This window comes from Salmo salar, chromosome ssa03 (assembly GCF_905237065.1).
Source record: "Salmo salar chromosome ssa03, Ssal_v3.1, whole genome shotgun sequence".
Lineage (NCBI taxonomy): Eukaryota > Metazoa > Chordata > Actinopteri > Salmoniformes > Salmonidae > Salmo > Salmo salar.
In genome coordinates, this window is record NC_059444.1 from 22,966,646 (window position 1) to 22,991,173 (window position 24,528).

At 41.8% G+C, this 24,528-nt stretch overlaps 2 protein-coding genes across 2 annotated transcripts in view; both read right to left on the reverse strand.

The window, feature by feature from the left end:
- Positions 1–23: 23 nt before the first annotated feature.
- On the reverse strand, positions 24–15,573 carry LOC106599435 (laminin subunit gamma-2). Its single transcript, XM_014190671.2, is given in 23 exon segments — positions 24–688; positions 844–943; positions 1,126–1,287; positions 1,581–1,777; positions 3,497–3,611; positions 3,862–4,011; positions 4,447–4,591; positions 4,752–4,889; positions 4,994–5,073; positions 5,225–5,430; positions 5,681–5,837; positions 7,019–7,155; positions 7,302–7,535; positions 10,400–10,576; positions 10,815–10,902; positions 10,904–11,031; positions 11,297–11,409; positions 12,281–12,470; positions 12,776–12,907; positions 13,019–13,143; positions 13,252–13,375; positions 13,632–13,805; positions 15,293–15,573. Coding segments are annotated over 23 exon segments (3,453 nt in total). The 5' UTR covers positions 15,420–15,573; the 3' UTR covers positions 24–434.
- A 2,165-nt stretch (positions 15,574–17,738) lies between these two features.
- LOC106599430 (laminin subunit gamma-1) overlaps positions 17,739–24,528 on the reverse strand; it is a 75,774-nt gene continuing 68,984 nt past the window's right edge. Inside the window, exons 23-28 of the mRNA XM_014190665.2 lie at positions 24,255–24,404; positions 23,540–23,654; positions 23,079–23,278; positions 22,574–22,732; positions 21,987–22,086; positions 17,739–21,760 (exon numbers count right to left, since the gene is read on the reverse strand). Coding sequence (XP_014046140.2) covers positions 21,504–21,760; positions 21,987–22,086; positions 22,574–22,732; positions 23,079–23,278; positions 23,540–23,654; positions 24,255–24,404 — 981 coding nt within the window. The 3' untranslated portion in view covers positions 17,739–21,503. The remainder of the gene's footprint in view (positions 21,761–21,986; positions 22,087–22,573; positions 22,733–23,078; positions 23,279–23,539; positions 23,655–24,254; positions 24,405–24,528) is intronic.

Here is a 24,528-nt window from a genome sequence, read left to right on the forward strand (position 1 = left end):
GTGTTGCTTTTAGTAGCACCTGGTTTGTGTTGTTAAGGAATAAATATTGAAGTTTATTTGACAGAATACAACAGAAAATACATTGTTTTTAACACTTACTAGATCACTGAAAATATCGCATTACCATTGACAAAATATTGCTCCTCGTGTTTGAACATTTCACAGATTTTTTTGTTGTTGCAGGCAGCTATACATACATTTAGTTAAATAAACACTCCTTTTCTCTTACATAATACCATGTTACATTCAGACACTAAATTTGTGTCCCAAATGGCACCTTATTCCCTATACATTTGAGTCCCAAATGGAACCCTATTCCCTATATAGTGCACTATTCTTTGACTAGTCTTATGGGCCCTGGTAAAAAGTTGGGCATTATATATGGAAAAGGGTTCCATTTGGGACGTAAACTTAGATCTCTCAATAGGTGGGGATTAAGGTCTCTCAATAGGTGGGGAGTTGAAGCAGCCGTTAGGGATGTTCGAGTGTATGTCCTCCAAGTTCCTGATGTCGTCTAGGATCATATCAATATCTAGGTTGAGGCCAGTCAACCTGGTCCTCTGGCTGGCCTCCTTCTCTTCCAGGTCCTGCAGTCGAGGCTGGAGCTGTAGGTTGACCTGGCCACGAGCGCTGGTGATGGACTGCTCCAACTCCCCTAGCCTCTCCTCGTCCACACTGCCAGGTTTACCTTTAGGAGAGTACCAATTGTCAGCACCAACAAACATCATAATAATGTCATAAAACAGTGGTCATATGAAGATGGGATGGTGCAGCAATAAGACAAAAAAACAAGTGATTTTGTTTGGTGCGAGTTAGCGGTTTGTAGTTGTTAGTGGAACATACCGATCATGCTCAGAAGGTTATTGATGACCAGGAGTGTTTCTCCCACAGCGTCTCTGGTGTGCTTGGCATTGTTGTAAGCACCAGTTGCTCCCATTGAAGCCTGAGGAGGAAAGTACATTACAAAGCATTACAGACCTTTAGTTGGGAAAAATATATTTATTTTAAGAACCATTTGTGTGTGCTGCAGTGGTGTACTGGAGTGTTTCACGTCAATCCTTTACATTGACCCAGGTTTGTTTAGGTTTAACATGTCATGTCTGAGAGCATCGCACTGAAACGGACCTCTGCAGCTCTGCGTTTCTGTATCTCAGCGTTAGCCCTCTCTGCTGCCACTTTGGCCACAGTGGCCACTGCCTGCTTCTGCAGACCCTGCACATCCTCGTTCAGCTTGGTGGCGTCCTTCAACAGATCAGCAGGAGGAACTGGTAAAGAGCCGGACATTCCCTGTTGAGATCACCAAACAGTCAAATGAGCTCATCTCGAAGTTTTCATGCATGCTTGGTAAAATACATTTGGAATCACGCCTGATAGCCTAAAATGTTAGTATTTTGGTTGTGAATAGGCCATGTCTGGAATCAAATCGACTCATAAGCATAAGTGACTCGAGACATTAACCTCATTGTTTTTCCCAACTGACATTCTCCTTCTAGAGCTTCTAGCTAAAGGCACAAGCTGTGGATTAGCATATGAACCCCAGTTGGATATTTCTATTGAAAGGAAGGGGTCTGTTAAGGTACCTCCAGTCGAGAGACCACAGATTCCAGGCTGCTGACAGTGTCCAGTGCATCATTGTAGTCTCCAGACACACTGCCTATGATGAATAGGGTCTCTGAGTTGTTGCCAACAGCTTGATGAATGGTGGCGTTGATGCCAGGGAGCTTCTTTATGGCCTCGTCGGCCAATGCCTTGTTCTTGTTGATCTGGCCATCAAACCCTGCAGAATACAAGAGACTCAGACATAAGCATCAGTGATTTCTGGCACGCGTGTCTATTCATGGGTTGCATGTTTCGTCACAATATTGTTTTCAACGTTCGTTTTGGACTGATGCCTAACTGAGAATTCTACTCAATGCATTGTCAATGAGTGCTGATGGAGACTTCAGCAAAAGTGCATTACAGTGGCTTGGAAATACAATGCCGTTCAAAAGGAGGCAAACAATTATAAGGACATTTTACATTTTTTTACATTTACATTTTTGTCATTTAGCAGACGCTCTTATCCAGAGCGACTTACAGTAGTGAATGCATACATTTCATACAATTTCATACATTTTTTTTTTCTGTGCTGGCCCCCCGTGGGAATCGAACCCACAACCCTGGTGTTGCAAACACCATGCTCTACCAACTGAGCTACAGGGAAGGCTCGACAACTTTTTGATGTCACCAGATTGACTTTAGACGCAGTACAGATACCGCTAGTTAGCTAAGATTGAGGGGAGGATTTTAGCTAACTAACGTTAGCATTGCTAGGTATTTTTTTTACAAACTTTGCTAGTTAATGACAACATTGCCATCTTTCTAAATTAAATTTGACAACATGATATTGCTAGCAATGTTGTTTCCTAGTAAACATTTGACTACTTTAGCAATGTCATCGTATTTCCAGGCAATTGTAATAGTAATTTTGACTAAACAGTCATTAGCATCCGTCCAGAATGACTGGGCTTATCGCGACTTTAGGGGAGCACTATTGCATCGCCGGTAGAGTGCAGCTTGGAGAACATTCATAGCAAGGAATAGTGTATGATTATTTACAATGGTTTTTTGAGTAATACAGTTTTAAATATATTTACCCTGCTATGTCGCAGATATTATGTCATAAATATGTTAAATGCTTTCTAGATGAGAGAATCATTGTATTTGGTGAAAAGTAAAAATATTTTAATGACAAATTTTCACCTACTGTAACTGCCGGTAGTGCTGTAGTAAATCATAATTAACTAAACTAAGAAATACAGTGAGTACAAAAATAAAGGACACCTTCCTAATATTGAGGTGCACCCACTTTTGCCCTCAGAACAGCCCCAATTTGTAGGGGCATGGACTCTACAAGGTGTCAAAAGCGTTCCACAGGGATGCTGGCCCATGTTGACTCAAATGCTTCCCACAGTTGTGTCAAATTGGCTGGATGTCGTTTGGGTGGTGGACCATTCTTAATACACTTGGGAAAGTGTTGGGCGTGAAAAAACCCAGCAGCGTTGTAGTTTTTGACACAAACTGGTGCACTTGACCTGGCACCTACTACCGTAACCCGTTCAAAGGCACTTAAATCTTTTGTCTTGCCCATTCACTCTCTGAATGGCACACATGCACAATCCATGTCTCAATCGTCTCAAGGCTTAAAAATAATTTTTTAACCTGTCTTCTCCCCTTCATCTACACTGGTTGAAGTGGATTTAACAAGTGTCATCCATAAGGGATCATAGCTTTTAACTGGATTCACCTGGTCAGTCTATATCATGGAAAGAACAGGTGTCCTTAATGTTTCGTACACTCAGAGTAAAAGCTCTGAGATATAATTACAGTTGCTATGTGACTGTGCTTTTCTAATATGTGGGCCAGCCTTGTCAGATATAAGGCTGATAGTTTATTCATATTTATACTGTGCTGTAGTGGGAATAAGACCTATAGAAATATGAAAGGCTTTTCATACCTCTTAGCATCTCCAGTACATTATCCACCCCATCAATATTATCCGTGATATCCTTCAGGGCCAGTTCTGTGTCAGCCTTCGCATCATTTGCTCTGTCAAGGAGCTGGTCAAATTTCTGTCGGAGAGAAACACCAACAATCAACATTGTGTCAGTTATTACCATTCATAAGGTTTAGTGAAGTCATTAGCGACACTTGAAATAGTTCAGTTGGATAATCTAACAGTGAATTTCAGAGGTTGCATGAAAACAGTTCTCAGAAACCTTTGAAGTTGGAATATAAGTAATACTATTTTATATACTACCAATCCTACACAGAAAGATGTCTAAATGATGACAAGTGAATAGTGAAAGGCTTCTAGTGTACCTGTTGAGCTGCCTTCCCCTGGGCTAGGAGATCCTCTACTGCGGCCTTGTCCTCCTGGGTGTCCTCTTGCAGTGCCTTGTACACTGTTAGGTTCTTCTCCACCCGTTCTCTCAGGCCATCCAATTTAGCCAACACACTGTCAATGTCCTTCTGCCAGAAAAAGCTCAGTCAGACTCGGTGTGTTGTGCAAGTGTAATTACATATGCTCACAAATCTGTGGAGAACTGCCCTAGATTCCTCACCAGCCAGGTTTTAATTAGGTCGTCCCCCCATGCATTTTTTGCTGACTCATGTTCTTGATCATTAATTGCTTTGTTGTGTTTAAAGGTAGCTTAGCAAGGAAACGATTTAGAGATCTAGCTTTACAGACATGCCTTGAGACAGGTTCAGCTGCCAATAGTTGTTCATGGTGAAAGGTGTTGAAATTGAATGTATTTTTATCTCCTTCATTTCCAGGACCCAGACACTAACTATCAATGTATGCTTATTATGATTAAGGTATCTCAGAAGACTTGACCTGAGAGTAGTCACCAAATAGAGACCAGAGAGAATTGAGCCTGATGAGAGGCCTGTTCTGCTCAGTACCTTGAGAGGACGAGGGATTCCCGGCTCCAGGGAGGCTATCTGCTCCAGAGTGTCAGTTGCCATCCTGCTCTCATCTCGGGCAGAGCTGCTCAGGCGAGTGGCCAGGCTCTCCATGGCCTTCACCTGGGCTGAGTTCTCATCATACCTGTCCAGAGAAAAATCGAAGGGTTACTCTCATCAATCTAACAACAACGGTTCATCAACTATGTTATTATGCAGATCATTACATGGCTGTTAGTAGAGGATATATCGTCTACTGTATTTTCACAGATCATGGGTATTGTATAAAGACATGAGTTTCTTACTTGGTTTTGAGATCACTGATAAGCTCCTTGATCTTGTTTTCCCCTGTCATGACCGATCTCATGAGTGCCAGGGACTTCTCTGACTTTGCAAGGGCACCGTTTGCTGTCTTCTCCACTGTCCCCGATTTGCTCTGATGTCTAATAAACAGTCACAACATAGTCATTCATAGCACCACAAGTCATTTTCTAACATGGGATTTTGCAGTCTGTATGAATGTGACATGGAGGGGTGCAGTACTAACTTCTCAGCCAGGTCTGTTGCTCTCTGAACCAGAGAAGAGAGGGTGTCCGTGCCCGCCTCTGCATCACCTAAGGGGAATTCCTAACATGGGGGTGGAAGGTAAACACTAATGAAACGAATTATTAACAAGCATACATTTGGATATATTCATCTGCCCTTTACTCTCTCCTTATTTGATGACAATGACATCAGTGACAAAAGTAGAATACTACTGTACTACTGTATTACTCACAGCTTGTTTGATGTTGAATCTTGCCTCTTCTAGTTTGCGCCGCACATCGCTGATGAGTGTCTGGACATCAGATACCTGTCGTTGGTACTTCTGGTCCTGCAACTTGATGTTGTCAATGGTGTTGGAGATTGCCTGGATGTCTCTGCCTTCACTCAGCTGGGTTGCACTGATGTCTGAGAGCCGGGCCTGTAAGTCTTTCTCTGATTCTATTCAATAGAAGAAAAAAAACCCACCAACATGAGATCTGCCTCGCACTTTCTAAACCAATTGCTTCACAAACTGAGTGTGATACATTGGGGTATGACAGAGATACAGTGCATGGACATTGCTCCACCATGTTTCAGATGCCTGATAACCATCCTGAATTGTTTTAATATATGTTGATTCATTAGCAAATGAGTGATCCTCTGACACTATGTAGTATCTACGTTGTATAACCAGTTATGAATGACTTACCAGAGAGTGTCTGTGCATTTCTCTGCAGGTCTGTGACTATGTCCTCTGCTGTTCTGATGGCTTTCTCCATCTGGGCGTCGTTAACTGGCAGACTGCCACTCTCCATGCCCGTAAACAGAGTTTCTATCTCCCATAGTTTACGACTATACCCCTCGATCTGCAACACATGAACCAACGGGATAGGAAAGCTTTAAAAAGAGCTTAATCTCTGGTGGGGTTAATCTCTGGTGATAGACAAAAATATGACATTCCCTAATAACACACCACTTTGATACAGCTACGACCCGAAGTGACTTTTTCGTTAGGATAACTTAAGCAGCAGGTTAGGAGAATTAACTTAGCAGGTTAGGAGAATTAGGTTAAGGTTAGAAAAAGGGCTAGGGTTAGGAAAAATGCTTTCCTAACATGCTACGAAAAGTCACTTCCGGTCATAGCTGTATTGAAGTGGCGTGTTTTTAGGAGGTCCTCAAAAAGTTCGCTGGCTGGAGGCCAGCATTCACAAAATAATTGGGTCTGGGTTAGTGACATTAATTAAAGGTTGGCAAAAAATGATAATTATATATATATATATATATACACACACACACACACACACCTCTGCATTACTAATACTGTAGGACAATATAGTACATTCAGAATGTGTAATTAGAAGCAAGTGTGAGATGGAGCAGTAAATTCAAACCCTGCAAGGTATTCGTTATGATAATGAAATAACTTCATAGGTTAACTGTTGTGTTTCAATGAGTCACATAGTGCTGCTCCTTGTAATTCCTCCTCCCACACTAAATCCTGAGGATAGGTGGCACCCCAAATGTCATCCTATTCCCTATTTAGTAGGGTTCTGGTCAAAAGTAGTGCACTATATATGGAATAGGGTGCCATTTGGGACGCAATGCCAGCAGCTCCAGATTACGTGGCGTTTGCACACCAACACAACTCTTCCATTTATCTGGCAGGTACTTTCCCCTCCCAGGGGAAACATTTACTGAGAGGAATCTTGTAAGAAATACAGATGCAAGATCACAACTCTGTAAACCTCTTCCTTTCGTAACAAAATTCCAACTATTCCTTCGTTAACCCACTAGGCTACTGTATAAGGATGTTGAATTAGCGACGGGGTGAGCCAGGACAAAAATTACAGCCTGTACCCTAATTTCTGGTCCAGTTATTGTGTCTGCGTCTCAAATGGCATCCTATTCCCAAGGCCTGTATATAGGGAATAGGGTGCCATTAGGGATGAACACTGTGCTGCCATTTAATCATTGGAGAGAGCACTGTGACATGTTTGACCTCAATGGAAATATGAGGCATTGATCAAATAATCCCAGTGGGCTTTACCTCAGTCTTGACAAGGTTGAAGCAGGAGGGACATGCGGAACGCTGGCACTTCAGACCCTCAAAGCCTTCTCTGCAAGAACACTGGCCCTGGTCACTGCATTTGTTGTGCAGAGAGCCCTGAGAATTGCAGCCACAAGCTACAACGCAAAATGAAAACAATTGTTAAAATGTATATAAAATTGTAGACAATATTTAACTGTTGGAATCTAAAGGAGGAGCTATATGTCACGTGTCTAAGTGTGAAAGAGCTGGATATGGGGAGCGAACAAGGTGCTGTCCTTACGTTTGCATGCCTCTGATGGCATGCTGTGGTGATAGCCCTCCAGACACCTCTCACAGAAAAGGCCAGTGGTATGCTTTAGGCATTGCAGGCACTCCCCTGTCTGTGGGTCACAGCTACGGACGGTGTTTGGGTCCATGTGCCCGTTGCACTGGCAGCGCCGACATGGCCTCTGGATGCCATCTTCACCCAAGGGATCACCATAGAAACCATCCTGGCAGGTGTGGCAACGTGAGCCTGTTGAGAGTGAGGAGGGAGGACGAGGTAGGTACAATGGGAAAATAAACCAAAATAAAATGGGAAAATGGGAAAATAAAAAAAAATGATACACACTTAATCTCTACTCCTCCCTCATATATACGTGTGTATGTATATACACACACACACACACACACATTCCCCCTATACACACACACACACATACATACATACATACATACATACATACATACATACATACATACATACATACATACATACATACATACATACATACATACATACATACATACAGTGGGGGAAAAAAGTATTTGATCCCCTGCTGATTTTGTACGTTTCCCCACGTACAAAGAAATGATCAGTCTATAATTTTAATGGTAGGTTTATTTGTACAGTGAGAGACAGAATAACAACAAAAAAATCCAGAAAAACACATGTCAAAAATGATTTGCATTTTAATGAGGGAAATAAGTATTTGACCCCTCTGCAAAACATGACATAGTACCTGGTGGCAAAACCCTTGTTGGCAATCATAGAGGTCAGACGTTTCTTGTACTTGGCCACCAGGTTTGCAAACATCTCAGGAGGGATTTTGTTCCACTCCTCTTTGCAGATCTTCTCCAAGTCATTAAGGTTTTGAGGCTGACGTTTGGCAACTCGAACCTTCAGCTCCCTCCACAGATTTTCTATGGGATTAATGTCTGGAGACTGGCTAGGCCACTCCAGGACCTTAATGTGCTTCTTCTTGAGCCACTCCTTTGTTGCCTTGGCCGTGTGTTTTGGGTCATTGTCATACTGGAATACCCAGCCACGACCCATTTTCAATGCCCTGGCTGAGGGAAGGATGTTCTCACCCAAGATTTGATGGTACATGGCCCCGTCCATCGTCCCTTTGATGCGGTGAACTTGTCCTGTCCCCTTAGCAGAAAAACACCCCCAAAGCATAATGTTTCCACCTCCATGTTTGACGGTGGGGATGGTGTTCTTGGGGTCATAGGCAGAATTGCTCCTCCTCCAAACACGGCGAGTTGAGTTGATGCCAAAGAGCTCCATTTTGGTCTCATCTGACCACAACACTTTCACCCAGTTGTCCTCTGAATCATTCAGATGTTCATTGGCAAACTTCAGACGGGCATGTATATGTGCTTTCTTGAGCAGGGGGACCTTGCGGGCGCTGCAGGATTTCAGTCCTTCACGGCGTAGTGTGTTACCAATTGTTTTCTTGGTGACTATGGTCCCAGCTGCCTTGAGATCATTGACAAGATCCTCCCGTGTAGTTCTGGGCTGATTCCTCACCGTTCTCATGATCATTGCAACTCCACGAGGTGAGATCTTGCATGGAGCCCCAGGCCGAGGGAGATTGACAGTTGTTTTGTGTTTCTTCCATTTGCGAATAATCGCACCAACGGTTGTCACGTTCTCACCAAGCTGCTTGGCGATAGTCTTGTAGTCCATTCCAGCCTTGTGTAGGTCTACAATCTTGTCCCTGACATCCTTAGAGAGCTCTTTGGTCTTGGCCATGGTGGAGAGTTTGGAATCTGATTAATTGATTGCTTCTGTGGACAGGTGTCTTTTTACAGGTAACAAGCTGCGGTTAGGAGCACTCCCTTTAAGAGTGTGCTCCTAATCTCAGCTCGTTACCTGTATAAAGACACCTGGGAGCCAGAAATCTTTCTGATCGAGAGGGGGTCAAATACTTATTTCCCTCATTAAAATGCAAATCAATTTATAACATTTTTGACATGCGTTTTACTGGATTTGTTTGTTGTTATTCTGTCTCTCACTGTTCAAATAAACCTACCATTACAATTATAGACTGATCATTACTTTGTCAGTGGGCAAAGGTACAAAATCAGCAGGGGTTCAAATACTTTTTTCCCTCACAGTACATACACACATACAGATACACACACACACACAGATATACACATATACACACACACATACAGATACATACAGATATACACATATACACACACACATACAGATACATACAGATACACATACACAGATATACACACACACACACACATTTACTTACACACACAAACACACACACACACACACACACACACATTTACTTACACACACACACACACACACACACACACACACACACACACACACACACACACACACACACACAGCCAGTCAAAAGTTTGGACACACCCACTCATTCAAGGGTTTCTACATTGTAGAATAATAGTGACGACATCAAAACTATGAAATAACACATATGGAATCATGGAGTATCCAAAAAAGTGTTAAACAAATCAAAATATATTTTATATTTGAGATTGTTCAAATTCAGTTTCTTCAGCCACCCTTTGCCATGATGACAGCTTTCTTTCCTTCTTAATGCATTTGAGCCAATCAGTTGTGTTGTGACAAGGTAGGGGTGGTATAAAGAAGATAGCCCTATTTGGTAAAATACCAAGTCCATATCATGGCTAGAACAGCTCAAATAAGCAAAGAGAAACGACAGTAAATCATTACTTTAAGACATGAAGGTCAGTCAATGAGGAACATTTCAAGAACCTTGAAAGTTTCTTCAAGCGCAGTTGCAAAAACCATCAAGCGCTATGATGAAACTGGCTCTCATGAGGACCGCCATAGGAAATGAAGACCCAGAGTTGCCTATTTTGGAATGAGTAGGTGTTTCCAAACTTTTGACTGGTACTATATATACAGTGTATATATAATATGCAAATAGCTGACATTAAAAGATCAATGCCCTAATAGTCTATCCCATCTAACAGACATGGTCTGTGACAGTGGCTGTGTCCCAAATAGTACCCTAATCCCTATATAGTGCACTACTTTTGACCAGGACCCAAGTGGACAATATAGGGAATAGGATGCCATTTGTGACTGTGACTCACCAGTGGTGCCAGGTGGACAGAGGTCACACTTGACCTCCAGGGAATATGGGCTCACGGAGCAGGCACCTCCATTGGGACAGGTACACTTCAGACAAGACTGTGGCTGGGCAGGGTCATTATAATACCCTGGCGGGCAGGTCTGGCGACCAGGGGTCTCATCTGCAGAGTAACAGTCTCCTGTGGAAAAACAACACAACATCACATATCACTTTTGGGCATGTTCAAATTCATTTTCACAACGAATGAACATTATATTTCAATAATTGATTTGAACATGTCTATAACTATAACTTATCCAGGGAAGTGCATATTGCAAAAGGAGGTTTGTTCCAAATCTCATCATTAACAACAAAATAACAAAATCTATTAAGACAAACATACAGTAACACTTGGACAAAGTTCAAATGTCACCAACCTGTTTCAGAGTCACAGCTTCCACCTCTACAGCTGCAGGGCTCACAGGAGCTGTATGGACCTTTGCTTGGGGAACTTCTTTTATAGCCCTGCAGCACACTTCTCACAGAACTGGCCCTCATATCCCACTGGGCAGCTACATTTCTGTACCCATGCAGCTGGGGACCCGGCACCTCGACGGGCAGACTCCATGTGCACGTCGTCAAGGTAACCACGCCCTAGAGGACAGTAAGGCTTTTTATTGAGTGACTGACAAAAGATGAAGACAAGGCAATGTGATGAGGATGTGTACTACTGTCATTTTTGATAACTTATTTAGAAAGATTACATAAAAAAAATTAATATTTAAAAAATAAACTAGATTTATAACTGTTCCAAAGTACTTATTAACAACATATTCAGGAGAAGAAGTAACACCAAGGATCTGTTGATGTACACAGTAACCAATCTTATAGTCTGAGTGATACAAAAATAAGTACTTACCATTTTCTCCAAATGTCCCACGGATTTTAATGTCAGTCAGATTGTGGAGGAGTGTTTGAAACTGGAAAGATGAAAGGCGGGGCCTCCATTCACTGCCTTGTTGCTCATCCAGTCTGAGAATGAAAGACACAGCATGTTTACCTAAGATGTGCACAGATTCATAAAGCCTGAGGAAACATGAGTATTATAGTTATGTGTTTCACATTCACACTTTACACCACCTTGTCCTTGCTACTGTGAAATTATTCCTGCAATTATTATGTAGATATAATGAATATCAGAATAAATATGGAAACAAAACAAAAAACAGTGTGCATTAGGCTACTATATTGGTCACAATAATGTGGTGTATGGTCAATGACTTCTCAATAAACTGAGAAGCATAAACTATTTATTTAAAACATTTTACTATTTTTTGTTTTTGTTTAATTGAAATAACTTCCGGAAATGACTGCCTTCAACTCGAATTGACCCCAGTCCTGGTATGGTACAGTTTGCTGTATTAGACAGGATTGGATTTGGCCATTTAGGGATAAGCTGCTTGGCAACTAGCCATTTTCCACTTAATTGTAATTAATTTGAATCAGACAAGCAGATGACCCTTTGGCTTACTAACTGTTATTAAGCTTTTACATTCAGCTGTGTGAGATAAACAGTGACCCCTTCACATCCACGATGTGAAATCGTCTCTAATGTTTCTCAGTTGTTATGTCTTTGGCATCCATCTCACTATCCACCACACCTGCATACCTATCTCCCGCAGATCAAATTATGTTTGTACCTGCCCTGAGACTGTCAGTACACTTGGTACAACCCATAGCTACGGGGATACGCTATCGCTCTCGCGAGACCCCATAGCTATATGTTGTATCTTGTTTCCTTCCTTCAGGGAACAGTAGTTTAAAAAAAGTTTATAACTTTACATTTTGCCTAACGCTAAAATCAAGCTTATCTGTCTAGCACAGTGCTCTGGCTGATTCCAACCTGAATGTGTAGGTAATCTTCTGTCCACTGGGAACGATGGTCTGCAGGTCTCCCAGGGAAGCTGCCACGCTCAGCCCAGATCCCTCCAGCACCACATCAGCCATGGACGGATGGCGAACCCCTCGGTCCAGCCTCAGGGAGAAGGACAGGTTCTGACCGTAGCTCAGCTCCTGGTTGCCCAGGTAAGAGTCTAGCCATCACAAAATAAGACAGAAAACCAGATTATTAATAGGTGAATGGTGACTGTATGGTGCGGCGTGTGGTGTAACACATCCAGTACTCACTATAATTATTGCATACTTTCATACCTGCACCATTTGTTTTTTTGCCGGGAAAAAGCATAGGATGCGTCCAAATGGCACACTATTTTCAATATAGTGCACTACTTTTGACCAGAGCCCTATGGTCAAAAGTAGTGCACTCTTTAGGGTTCCTCCTAAGTAAGGCAGTAAGGGATCAATATTAAGAGCAGGGAGCAGAGAAAGCAGCTCTCACCAGGGGCATAGAGGTAAACAGGCAGGATGTCTTTGGAGATGACCTCAATGTCATGATGAGTGGGGGACCAGCGGAAGTGGACTTGAGACGGGGTCACACCGTGAACTGTGGCAGCTCGCCACCCCTCTGGCCCTGAAAAACAGAAGATTGGCAGACATTTAACCTACTGATACAATACCAAATGAACTAGTGTATATATTACTGCTGTTTATGTTCTGATCAGGTGAATGGGTGTAAACTTACCATCGTCGAAGGTTGAAGTGATTGTGTGAACTGAGTATCCCTTGGCTGTGGAGCACTCAGTCGAGTGTCCATAGCAAAAGCAAGGTAGAGATTGAGCTGTCACTGAGTTGTCAGTGAGCTGGCCACTGCACAAGAAATACATGATCACATTTAATAGTTAGTCATCCATCTAATCCACAGCTCAACATTAAGGTTTAGTGAAGGGAATACAAAGTGGGGATAAAAAGTCGTACCCATTAGCAGCACAGCCATTTGAGCTGATAGGTGTTCCATTCTGACATCGGTCACATTTCTCCCCCTGTGTTCCCGCTCTACAGCTGCAGCGTCCTCTACTGTCACAGTGGGCGCCTACAGAACCTGGAAGAAACACCACACATCACCTCACCACCTGGACATCTGGGAAACCATTATCAAATACACCAGGAGCTGTATTCACTGAGTCTCAGAGAAGGACTACTGATCTAGTATCAGGTCCCTCTACCTGTGTCATTTTACTCATTATGATCTAAAAGGCTAAACTGTCCCTAGATCAGAACTCATATTTGGAGACGCTTCTGAATACGGGCCCAGGTATGGTTATCATTTCTTGCTCAGTCCTGTTCTGTTCACTCACCTATAGGGCTGCAGTTACACGGCAGACAACTGTCTCCTGCCCTCTGGTGGTAGAATCCCTCCTTGCACCTCTCACAATGCCTTCCCTCAGTGTTGTCTTGGCAGTCCACACAATGGAGGCCCCCAGAGTCATGCAAGCAATAACGTGACTTTCCACTGCATTCACAGATGTCTGCTACAGAGGTGAAATATACAATATTGGGACATTTGTGAAGTGAAAACTGTGTTTTAGATAGAGATCTAACCTTTTCTAAAATCATAAAACATTAATTTGGGTGTATTTGTTCAGGCTATGGGATAAACAGTCTTCCCCTCACAAATCTTCTTGACCATGAAGAGTTAAGTATAGTCCTTTGACAGTCAACACAGGAAAAAAATGTATAATTATGTAGGCTACCATCTTTATACAATGTAAGGAGGGGTTGGGAGTTGCACAGCCTGTCTTTTCTCACAGTGGTGTGAAGTTTAAACCACTGTCAGCAGACCCAGATCTCATAATACCTCATTCCCAAGCGATGAGAGACGAAAGATACTCACTCTGATATCAAGCACACCCACCGTGGGCAACACAATGTTTGCAATCAAGCAAATGTCTGTCTGTTTGCTATGGTAATGGTTTGTACAATCATAGCCAACACATACTGTCCGTCATCAGTTTTTTGATGACCATTTTCCCAAGCATAAATTAGCCTGAGGATATCAAATTATCCTTTCACACACTAAATGATCATTCAGAGGAGTTCCTGTGATGACAGGCTGCAGCTTGTAGCTGTTTTTGTCGATGGGGTAATATAGAAAGGTACAGAGCTCAGAACATCAAGTCGTCATGCCCTAAGAGGAGACATGAGTTATTGTCTGTGTCACAAATGGCACCCTGTTTCTATATAGTGCACTACTGTGTGGGACTCAGAGTAGTGCACTATCTAAGGAATAGGCTGCCATTTGGGGGAAGACCCATCAATAATGCAGTGATTCAGGCCTTCCAGGTCAGTATGGTTGTCCAAAGGTTAAAAAAAATCTAGCAATTTATCACGTGGTCCTCTGTGGCTCCGTTGGTAGAGCATAGTGCTTCCAACACCAGGATAGTGGGTTCGATTTCCGGGACCACCCATATGTAAATTGTATGCGCGCATGGCGAAGACACTTTGTACATATTTACCAGCGCACCACACAGTAAGGAAAGTGTTGAGGATTTATCATCTTTGCTAAGAGTACCACAAGTAAACATATCCAATTTAACATCAAGATCTACTGAGACCTTCATAGACTATACTACTATTTTACTATAGTCTACGTAACTCTGTAGTACAATCATGTTTCTTAAAATCATAAACCCCCTTTCCCCTAAAAGCATACCTGTGGTAAATATCCTTAGATCAAAATTGTCATTTTTATATCCACTTTAGCTAAAGCCAGAATACACAAATACAGATTTACAGGAACCCAACTGCTGTAGGTAGCCCAATTATCTAAAATTGTGTTCTGTCGGCTACCTCCTAACCGCCGAGTGTTAAAGAAGTCAAATCATTCTAAATTCATGTCCCCAATTCAAATGCAACAACCAATTTTAAAATGCTGAAGGCTGATTATATATGCAGACATAACCACAATAATTTAGGATTTTGATATTATTCATTAGGTAAAAAGTTAGTAGACACTCACATCCTCCATATCTGTAGGTTCCTTGGATAGACGACCAGGTACAAAGATAAAGTCCACACAGAAATATCCAACTGCTCTTCATGGTCACAGAAAATCGAATGGGAATTAAGCAGATCAAAATTCTCATATAAGTACAATCAAACTAACAGGCTGATCAGGCTGGCTACACCTGATGTTTCTGCTCAACATCCCCAGGTGAGCCTCTTTTAACACCTCCCCGTGGCAGGCTGTGGCATGTCGAGGACAGTCTCACAGCTGGAAGGTTACTCACGTGTGATTCAGAGGACATACAGTGGCTGTGCCCACTCTCACAGGAAATGTCTGGTTCTGTATCACTACTATGGACATTGTCAAGACATGAATAAAGAGAAGTGTTGTTTGATGCAGCAGGAAATAGCCAGTCACTCACTCAGGATCTTTACAGAAATGTTTACATCCGCTTCACAATTCACTAGACATACTTGAAGGAACATTTCAAAATGTGAATCTAGAAGATCTAATTCCCATATGTTACATGAATAAGTGAAGACTTTAAATAGAAAACAAAGTTAAACAGAAATATGTATCCTAATGGTGTGTTACTAGAATAGTGAATACAACTGGATTATGCTTGTGTATTTTCACCTTCTCATCAAAAGCGTAATTACAAATAATATGCAATATGTCTACAGTGCAAAACTAAGAGAACACCCCACAATAGAAAAAATATGAAAACCAAAACCTCAAACCAAAAGACCTGACATAGGTAGTTGTTGCCATTTCCTTTAAAGGGTTTGTTATTGTTTTGCTGATGATTACAACGGAGTAGCCTAGAACACCGTAAAAATCGAAGATGAGGCACAAGCAAACAGTTGAAGCTGTAAGTTTCATCAATGTGTGCGATGGTTTTCAACTTGATTGCTTAAATCAAGTACGAAAAAAAAAAATGTATGAAATGTATTCACTACTGTAAGTAAATGACTAAAATGTAAATCAAGCTAAACCATGTGCAACACCCCCCCCCCTTATTTATATAAACCTTTAATTTATTCCAGGAAGTCCCATTGAGGTCAGAAGACCTATTTTACACGCAGCCTGGAAATTGTTCAATCCAATATCTATCATCTGCCAACATCACTTAAGTCTGTTTATTTGGAAACGTAAATTTGTTCCTGAGCAACAGCACTTTGGATAGAACATTCACCGTAGTAATAATACTTTTTTCCATCTCCTCAAGGGTTGGCAGTTATTTACCAATCCAGAACAAGAATGAGTCACCCACTTCGTGTTTGAACGTATGGACGGTATTGTTCGGCTTTGGGTGGGGAACACCATGGGAAGCATAAGAGCACCATAAAAAGGGACACAAGTCAGTTACAGGTGAAAGAACAGACAAAGCTTGAAAATCTGAATTTCACACCTCATACACGTTATCATATTTGTTCAGTTCACAAGGCAACTTTTCTAGTCACCTGTTCAATATATCAGATATTTTTCCTATGCCTCATTTGAACAAGTTTCCATGATTTAAATACTGTACAGATTCATGGAATGTACCTTTTAACATTCTATAGCCACACCCTTGGAATCAGACGTGTAGCCAGACAAACAGAAAGACACATCCTTCAGCGATGAGTACATTCCTGATAAGGGAAAAAAGGTGCCTAAGGGCTATGAGTTTTGTACTGTTTGAAAATGGCTGCCACACCCTTATAGTGTCATGCTCTGACACGGTGATCAGACCGACTGAGGTGTGCACTAGTCACACACACACGCGCCCTAAAAGCCGCACCCTTCCCGCTAGCACAGGGCACTGTCAACACCACACCCTCGGCACATATACACAAACACACAGGAGCGGTGATTTGTTAGGGCCCCTCCTGCATGCACAGAAATAATTCTAAAGGAAAACATGTACACACAAAAAAAAAATACATTTCAATAGACATTTTTTAGCAGTTCAATAGACATTTCTGATTGTGTCAATTCAATGTGCAGTCAAGACTTGGTTGCTAAACTCATTTGGAGAGTGAACAAGGGGATTTTAGGGGATCATGAATGCAGCAGCGGAAAATAAGGGTTGCATCTTATTTATGCAAATACACTGGCATGTTTCACTGCACAGACAGGGAACATTGTGGCATCAATAGGAATTCATTCAAAGTACATATTTTAATGCATACCAGTTTCTGAAATCTCTTCCATTTATTTTAAAGTAATTTCAAGATTATAATCAAATAATGATTTATAAAACAGTGTTTCACAATCACTACACGAGGCAGAAAAACCAACCATATATCTAATACTGAAAAATATTTTCCTGAACGTCCTAAAGACTAAATATCCTCAAGATTAAACTAAGAGATAAAATAAGAGATTAATAAGAAATGTTATATGTTAGCAAATACAACGTACAGAACCCTGAGGCAGCATGACATTTAATACAATCACACGTCAACGGAAGCAATTCCTGTAATAATTTTTTTATTATTTTAAATGTTACGATTGGATTTACAGGCAATTGAGTCACAAACAGGGTTCTCTCAGGTCCTCACAAATGAAATGTTGCAGTGAATTGGTGCCATTGTATTATATTGTACAACAGAACATGCCCTCCATAGCCAAATGACCACAACAAGATTGTGCAACACATACATATCATCATCTTCTGCAACAAAATAATACAAATACTTGAGACATTATAAATTAGAAATACTGTTTTATACATCAAACAGTATGTGCTGCACATTCTTCCACAGCAGTGTGGTAGCCTGGAGGGTTACGAGACGGCAAAAGATGGTTCACTGCAGAGTACAACGTTTTAGCCGCTGCCACATCTATAAAATTGTGGGTAAAAGGTTAGCTAACAACTATCCAACAGATAACATGACAGAAGGCAGGCTAAGGAAAGGAGTGAGTATTAGTGTATTGAGGATGAGAGATGTTGAATGGGAAGGATGAGTGGTTTCCAGGTTATAACCTATTCATTTACTGTATTGTGGCTGGCTGATGTTCTGGACCCATCAACAAAATCCCTGCTGTTCTACTGAAATGCGAGGACACCGAGTAGCGAACGTGTGAGGAGACAATGTAATGTGTGAAAAGAGTGTTTGTCTGAAACGTAATGTGTGCGATAAACGTGACGCCCTTGTTAGGAACTAAGTGATGTGAATATTGACCACATATTAAAGCACAAAACACTAAATGGTTAACTACCAACTTGTGACCAAGTTTATTTTCTTGGAGTCAAGGATTTAAATTCAGTAAAATGAAATGATAGGCTCAATGTAGACCGATGGCTTCTTTAGGGCCATCCCTTACACAGTCCTGAATTTATCAGTCAAGGATAAAGGTTCTTGTTTTAAAAGCATTCATCAATTAATTGGTGACTGATAATTAAACACAAATTAATAATGGCAGAGCTATAAGGCAACAACACCGAGCCATGTACACAAGCAAGCATATTATACCACAGAACTTATCATATATATTTATATATTATGTGGAGGTTTGTTGATTTTTTAGCGATAGAACCTATACGATGGCCGCTGGGTCTTGGGTTTAACAATCAGCCAGCCCTGAATCATTTAAGCATATATTTACACAAATAATATTTCCTCACTCTATATCATAATAAAAAACATTCACACAAAAATATAACATTTGAAATAATTATTAGCACCAGTGTATCAGATAAAGTCTTGCTACGCAAAATGTACAAAGTTGCATAGTGTAGAATTTTGTCTTAAAAATATGTGATTTGCAATACACCTGTTTTAAGCAGCAGCTTAGGGAGGAAAAAACATCAGACAAAACACAAGATTTGTAGTGTTAATAATATATATATATATATATATATTTTTTTACATACAATTATATTTAACCATATTGTTTGACTGGGCGGTACAGGACTGTCTCAAATGTCAAAAATATCAGAGCCATTTTAAAGACCCACTTGCTGGTTTCATTTAACAGCGTTTCAGTTGTGCATGCCCACATGAAAAAATACTAAGGTATACTATTGTTAAATACTATAGTATTCCCTGTAGTGTTTTTGGAGACTTTACTGTAGTATTCAGTGGAGTGAAAAAATACTGTAGTGAAAAAAGTGAATGTCGTGTCAAAATACAGTGAATACTGTAGTATTTACTGTAGTTTTGCCGACATGACTGTAGTTTACTGTAGTATTTACTGTTCACAGTAAACACTGTCGTAAGAAAAAAACTGTAGTATATACACTATAGTAATTACTGTAGTATTTTTGTGGAGTGTAGTATTTACTGTAGGGTTTTTGCGGAAATAACTGTAGTATTTACTATAATGTTCTTGTTTTATTATCTTTGACATGTTATCCTTGAGGAAACCTACTGGAAAAAATACACAAAAGAAAATGTACCATACCTGTAGGTCGGTAGGACTGAGGTCTGAACGGAGAGTTCAGAGCTTCTGCTCCTTTTTATAACCTGTAGGGAACACAATATATAATCTATACTATACCAAACGTAGGTTTGTCACTTATTGGTGCCACAAATTGGGATATGGGAATGGGCAGGGTATACGCAAATTAAATCCTGTAATATATATAGTACAGTAATTACTGCAGTGTTTTTGCAGACATTACTGTAGTATTTTTGTCTATAGTATACTGTAGTATTTACTATAGTATACTACAACATTCTATAGTAAGTACTACCAATGATCGATATATACTACAGCAGCGTTTCCCAAACTCGGTCCTGGGGACTCCAAGAGGTGCATTTTTGTATTTTTGCCCTAGCACTACACAGCCGATTCAAATAATCCAACCTTGATGAGTTGATTATTTGAATCAGCGGTGTAGTGCCAGGGCAAAAAACGAAATGTGCACACCTTGGGGTCCAGAGGACAGAATTTGGGAAATGCTGTAGTGCAATGTGTAGTATAGTATACTACAGTTTACTACAGAATTCTATACTAAGTAATGTAGTATTCTATAGTAAACTGCAGTATTATTTAATGTGGGTATGGAGCAGAATGTGCAGTAGAGTTGAATACTGTAAAAATGTGTAATAATAACAGGAATACTTTCTCCATGCAAGACATGTAGCTTTGGAAGTGAATGAAGGCAAACAAAATATATAAACTTGTGAGAATTCCTTCACTGCTTGTTTTTTAAACAAATGGTTGATAACACCAAGGATGGCACATATGTAATGGAAGTTGCACAATACCTATAGCTAAAATATATCTCGCAGACAAACCATTCCCAGCATGCCCTTGGGTCTAGAATGATGGGTAAGGATAACTTGTTAGATACCATATCAAATAAAACAAATGCTATATCATATGACATAGACCCAACCGAAAAGGCTGAGGACATTTCTCCTTGTTTCTCTGTCGGGGTGGTTTAGGTTGTGATGAAACAAGACAGTGTAATGGTCCTCCACGTAGAAGTGTAGGAACAGTCTGGAGGTGGTGCAGTCATGTGGGTTTTCATTACTCTGGAGCGAGGTATGCCACACCACTCCTAACCTGCTGCACCGAAGGAGAATGGATGCACGTTTTTTGTCGACTGCCTTTAGTTCATTTCACGTTTCTGCATGTCAAAGCTGCTTCTTCTCTTTCTTTAAAACCATGAAACTTAGCTTCTCTTGTAGAAAAAAAAAGAAGACAAAAGAAAACATTTCAACCGTTTTGGTAAAAAGGTGGCATTCTGCCAGAGTGTTAGACGTGGGAAGGAGCGGTACAGGCGGGATATGGGGAAGGAGCGGTACAGGCGGGATATGGGGAAGGAGCGGTACAGGCGGGATATGGGGAAGGAGCGGTACAGGCGGGATATGGGGAAGGAGCGGTACAGGCGGGATATGGGGAAGGAGCGGTACAGGCGGGATATGGGGAAAGAGCGGTACAGGCGGGATATGGGGAAAGAGCGGTACAGGCGGGATATGGGGAAAGAGCGGTACAGGCGGGATATGGGGAAAGAGCGGTACAGGCGGGATATGGGGAAAGAGCGGTACAGGCGGGATATGAGGAAGGAGCGGTACAGGCGGGATATGGGGAAAGAGCGGTACAGGCGGGATATGAGGAAGGAGCGGTACAGGCGGGATATGGGGAAGGAGCGGTACAGGCGGGATATGAGGAAGGAGCGGTACAGGCGGGATATGGGGAAGGAGCGGTACAGGCGGGATATGGGGAATGAGCGGTACAGACGGGATATGAGGAAGGAGGGTACAGGTGGTGGAGAGAGAGGGGGTTAAGGTCGCTCTAGGGATGGGGTGTTGAAGCAGCCGTCGGGTAAAGTGTCCTTGATGTCGTTGAGGTTGGCGATGTCAGACCGGATCTCCCTGATCTGCCTGTCGTAGTCGGTGATCATCTCCTCCTGGCTCTTGGCCACGTCGTTCAGCTCCGCCAGCTTGCGGTCCAGGTCGCTGTTCGCCATTTTGTCCTTGGCCTGCTTCAGCGACCCCTCAATCAAGCCCAACTTGCTCAGGTCCACCTTGTCAATGTTGCCTGAACCGGGACAGAGGAGGTGTAAGCTTAAGCTCAATGACATAAGACTAGAGTCATTTTGACTTGTGCAAGTAAAACCCTGACTGATGGAATATTGTTTGGTTACACACAATGCACAAGCCAGAAACAATGATTAAATAAAATGACAATACTTAATTATATCCCTGCTTGTATTCTTACCTACACAAAAATAAGCAGTTTGCTTAATCAAATACCATTCACTCACCCAGTGACTTGAGCAGGTCGTTGATGGTGTTGAGAACGGTCCTGACAGCACTCTTGGCTTTGCGGGCGTTGTCCTCCGCTTCCTTCGCATTGTCTGATGCCTGAAATACCAAAACAACATAGTTGACACGTCAGAGTCAGAATTCCAGAACCACAACGAACATAAACAGTTGTAAAACACTTGACTTCCTTAACCCTCAGCAGTGTTCATCCACTTCCTTTTCTTTATGTTTAGCCTCATTGTTTATTTTTTCTCTAAACAACTTTGACAAGAACTACAAACATTGAGCAACTCAAGCTCTGCGTAGACGGCTTCTATGCACAAACATTCTCAGAGATCTCTGATTTCCAACCCAAAGAGATCTTCTAGGAATTCCTAAGTATTGGGTTCCTAAGGTTATGAGAATCTAATGACATCATTGGATTTAAACAACAGAGCACCAGACAGAGAACATGCATCCCAAATGGCACCCTATTCCCCTATATGATGCACTACTTTTGACGAGAGCCCTATGGGCCCTGGTGAAATGTAGTGCACTACACAGGGAATAGGGGGCCATTTGGGATGCCGACCAGACAGACACGCACCATGCTAGCCATCATCATGTCCTGGTCGGCCTCAGCTTTCTTCTTGGCCAGCTCTGCCTCGGCTGCACTCAGCTGGTCCATCATGCCGTTCACCTCCCCATCCAGCATCATAGTGTCCTCAAAGGCTTTCTCCGCATCCGCCTTGGTCTTAGCAGAACCCTGTGGGGTGAACAGACAGAGGGGGATTAATGCATGTTGACAATTTGAAAGCAGGTACATCATTTCTTATCGGTTGAATAGTTTATTTTTTGATACATCAGATGAGAGGGGGACAGAGGGGGCTTAGTGCATGTTGACAGTTTGAAAGTGGGTTTATTATTCTATGTGAAACATCACATTTGATGACCACAAAAATAATCGATTTTCAAAACAGTTAATCTACTGAGAAACACCGTTTATATCAAGACGCCACCACTGATTTTGGCCACGTCATTTCAGGACAGTAGCATAAATGGTCATAAATTACCTAGCTATAATATAACAATATACCAGTAATATTATGTACCTTCTGCACAGCGCTGGCTATCTTTTCTGCCTCCTCTGCCTTGTTCTTGGCCTCCTTGGCGTCTGCAGCTGCGTTGCCTAGCGCCCCCTCAGCCTGCTTGGTCTTCTCATTGGCCGCGATGATGGTAGCGTTGATCTCTGGGATTCTCTTCATGGCGTCCTCAGCTGCCGTCTTGTTGTCATTCACCCGCTTGTCAAAGTCTGTGTTGGACGCACCAAAGACAATGACAAGAAAGGTTGAGTAAACACCTAAATGAAATATATTATCTCTCAATACTATAGCCATATTTTATACAACAATGGTATTTTCTCTTTAACATCCATCTGAGAGGCAAAATGTACAGTGTTTAAAGCATAGTGGTCTCGATATGGTTTTCACTCCCACTATTCTGAATAAATTCTCTACCATCAGGCAGAAAGGGGCATTTCCCTGGCCTCTCCACCAGTCCTGCTACTAAGTACCTCTCAGATTTCCCAGAATGTCTTGGGCCTCCTGGTAGGTGGTCCTCCCCTTCTTGGCGGCCTCCTCAGCCAGCGCCTTGGCAGCATCGACACGAGCCAGCAACTGATCGGCAGTCTGCAGCGACAGATAGAGACAGTCATTAGTTCCATTGTGTAACAAATGGCACCCTAATCCCCATAGGGCTCTGGTCAAAAGTAGTGCAGTTTATAGGAAATAGGGTGCCATTGGGGACACATCCCACAGACAACAAAAACAGCTCAATTAATTTGAATAATTTTGACTTCATGGCTTGCTCATTATCGCTATATTTAGTGGCTGAACGAGTGAGGAGGCCAATCAATGCTGTCGTAATTCGTCACATATGCAAATCATTTTCAATTTCATGCCTTGTTTAATGAGGCATGTTAAAGCTACATCTTAAAATGGAGACACACACCAGCAATTTCAAAGGGGGTGAAACCATCACAAGCTCTACATGAGACATATCTATTTAGAGCAAAGCTTATAGACACCAGAAAGATAAAATAAAAGTAGGGTTGCGAAATTCTGTTGACTTCCCAAAATTCCCAGAACTCGTGGTTGGAAGATTCCTGGAATCAGGAGGGAATTAGCAGGAAATCTGGGAGTCCTCCAACCGGGATTTCTGGAAAACCTGGACATTTTGGGAAAGTTATCGGAATTTTTGCAACTCCAAGTAAAGGTCTCTTGTCCTACCTGCTGCTCCGTCTTGCCCTTCTCCAGCAGCTTGCGGACCTCAGTCTCCTTCCCTCTCAGGTCGTCCCTCAAGTCGTTGTACTCTTTCTCGGTCTTGTCAATCAGCTTGTCCAGGTCAGATGCTTCCTTCTTGATCTTGCTCGCTTCGTCCTATAATCGGATGTCAAGATAAGTTATCCTTCCAGACTTTGAAACTACTTCAGTAATGTCCTGACGGCCCTTTACATTTACATGTATGTCTTGTGATACTCTAACCCTTTTAATGACTCTGAAG